The 2,304-nt window shown below is 33.4% G+C and overlaps 1 protein-coding gene across 1 annotated transcript; it reads left to right on the top strand.

Annotated features, from left to right (window-relative positions):
• Positions 1–596: 596 nt before the first annotated feature.
• On the top strand, positions 597–2,062 carry LOC105629061 (transcription repressor MYB4). Its single transcript, XM_012210577.4, has 2 exons — positions 597–824; positions 1,031–2,062. Exons 1-2 carry the CDS (start codon positions 695–697, stop codon positions 1,840–1,842), a joined length of 942 nt encoding a protein of 313 aa, XP_012065967.1. The 5' UTR covers positions 597–694; the 3' UTR covers positions 1,843–2,062.
• The last annotated feature ends 242 nt before the right edge of the window (positions 2,063–2,304 follow it).

Below are 2,304 nucleotides of genomic sequence, written 5' to 3'. Positions count from 1 at the left end.
AAACATGATGATCATCAGTTAAATTTAAATAAATTATAAAGGCAAAATGCATAAATTTATTCCGATATATTTTACATATAAAACTGTGTGACACTCTTGATTTTTTACTTTAACCCATTAAATTCTTCAATTTATAAAATTGTTTATCCATGAAGAATAAATGGAAAAAAAGAAAGAAAAAAACATATATACCAACTTATGTAGAAATGTGGAGATGTGTGATCTTCAATATATTGACTAATTCTTTAATTAATTATAGAGTTAACTATAAGTATGATCATGTTTTTGGAGCTCATACCAATTCACTAATCCTTCAAGTAAGTAATAATTAATTTTTGTTTATTTTAGTTAAAGAAAAGCAGCAATCGAGTTGAGAGCAATTGTTCAAGACAAGGCTTGAACTTTCCCGACACACTTGATTAGAGGCCAGTGGTCCAATGATCATGAGTATACCCAAAGTTCAATTTCCACAATCTCTCTCTCTCTCTTTCTCTCTCTCTTTAAATTAATATTAACCAATTTATTATACACGTGGACTGTATCCAAATTAATGAAGCAATATTTTTCTTTATATAAAGCATAGGATTTTGCATTTCAAGAACTATAGAGAAATTGGTTCAAGAAAGCACAGTCATAAACTAAATGGTGAGCGTTGGTAGATACTGACAGAGGTTTCTGGGTAAAAAAATTAATAATGGGCCATCAATGTTGTAGCAAACAGAAAGTTAAGAGAGGCTTATGGTCTCCTGAAGAAGATGAGAAGCTTATTAAGGTCATAACCACTCATGGTCATGGTTCTTGGAGTTCTGTTCCCAAGCTAGCAGGTTCTTCACTTTTCTTTCATGTCTCCAACCCTAATTTTCTTTTCTTGGACCTTTTTGAGATGGGTTGTCTTTATTTTTCTTGGTATTCTGTTAAAGAGTAATGAGAGTTAGAATTTGAGCTCCAGAACTCTTATATGTAATGGGAGTATGGGACCACTAATCTCTTCGTTATAGGAACTCACTGCTATAAATTTTTCTTTTTGCAGGTCTGCAAAGGTGTGGAAAGAGTTGCAGACTAAGATGGATAAACTACTTGAGACCAGATCTAAAAAGAGGTTCATTTACAGCACAAGAAGAGAGGACCATCATTGATGTTCATAGAATTCTAGGCAACAAATGGGCTCAGATAGCTAAACATTTACCTGGTAGAACTGACAATGAGGTCAAGAATTTCTGGAACTCATGCATCAAGAAAAAGCTTATTGCTCAAGGGTTAGATCCCAACACTCACAAACTCCTTTCTCCTAATTATTATAATAACAATAAACAAAACTATAACAATTCCCATCAACAAAAACCCACTTCAGTTTTCACTGTCAGTTCTCAAATGAAAGATCTTTCCATGGAAACGAAAACATCCCTTACTTCATTTTTCCCTTCTATTTTTCCTCCTTCAACGTGCGAATATCAAAACCCTAATAATAATCCAGCTGTAATGGAGTGTCCAAGCCAATCTTTTTCACTGGGAAGTGTTCCTATGACTTGTTCTACTATTTCACATGAGTATCCGCCTGGGTTTGGCATAATAGATGAGAGGTGCTTCTGGAGTTCTAGTAGTAAAAGTGGTAGTATTGAGCCAGATATTCTTGAACCCTCATCAAGAAATGAAGAAATAATGAAAGTATTATTTGAAATTGATGAGAAGACTAATAATAATAATAATGAGTTCAGCGTTAGGCAGAATATGGACACTTCATTTGAAAGCTCTAACTTTGATTTTGATTTTGTGGAGTCTGCACTAATGCCTGAGTATTATAATGCTAGCCCCAATGATTATCATCTTACATGGGATTCATAGGCCTTACAGTAATAATAATAATAATAAAGAAAAAGCTGCTATCTCTCCCTCTCTCCCTTTCTTATTTGGTTGGTACTTGAGGTTGTATGGTGTTGGAAGTATATACTGTTGCTGAAATGTTGAAGAAGTGATGATCGCTTGTTGATGAACATATTGTAAGATTACTTTTTTGTACGGTACTTTAGATAAAGTAAATGAATTCCTTCATGTTTAATTTTAATTGTAATCAGGACCAATCCAGTTCATGGACTTAAAACTATCCGATTTTAACTTATTATATATCACATGATTTAGTAGTGAAATTGTTGACGCGGGCCCAAAAACCAGGCTCAAACGAGAGACCCAAATTAGCTAAGTTTAAAAAGGGTCATTATGTAGTTAAAAAAGTGTGATGAGGGCTACTTGGACCTTAAACCCATGATTGTAAATATCACATATATTTAAGACGTTATTAGATTTTTA

This window comes from Jatropha curcas, chromosome 10 (assembly GCF_041381405.1).
Source record: "Jatropha curcas cultivar XTBG-Jc1 chromosome 10, XTBG_Jcur_1.0, whole genome shotgun sequence".
In the NCBI taxonomy this organism is placed as follows: Eukaryota; Viridiplantae; Streptophyta; class Magnoliopsida; order Malpighiales; family Euphorbiaceae; genus Jatropha; species Jatropha curcas.
This window is presented reverse-complemented; position numbering and strand designations above follow the sequence as displayed.

What these genes read in the sequence shown, in the direction of transcription:
- LOC105629061 (XM_012210577.4), top strand. Translation starts at nt 695, where the DNA reads ATGGGCCATCAATGTTGTAGCAAACAGAAAGTTAAGAGAGGCTTATGG. An exon ending in TTCTGTTCCCAAGCTAGCAG is followed by an intron (nt 825 to 1,030) that starts GTTCTTCACTTT and finishes TTCTTTTTGCAG; the next exon opens with GTCTGCAAAGGTGTGGAAAG.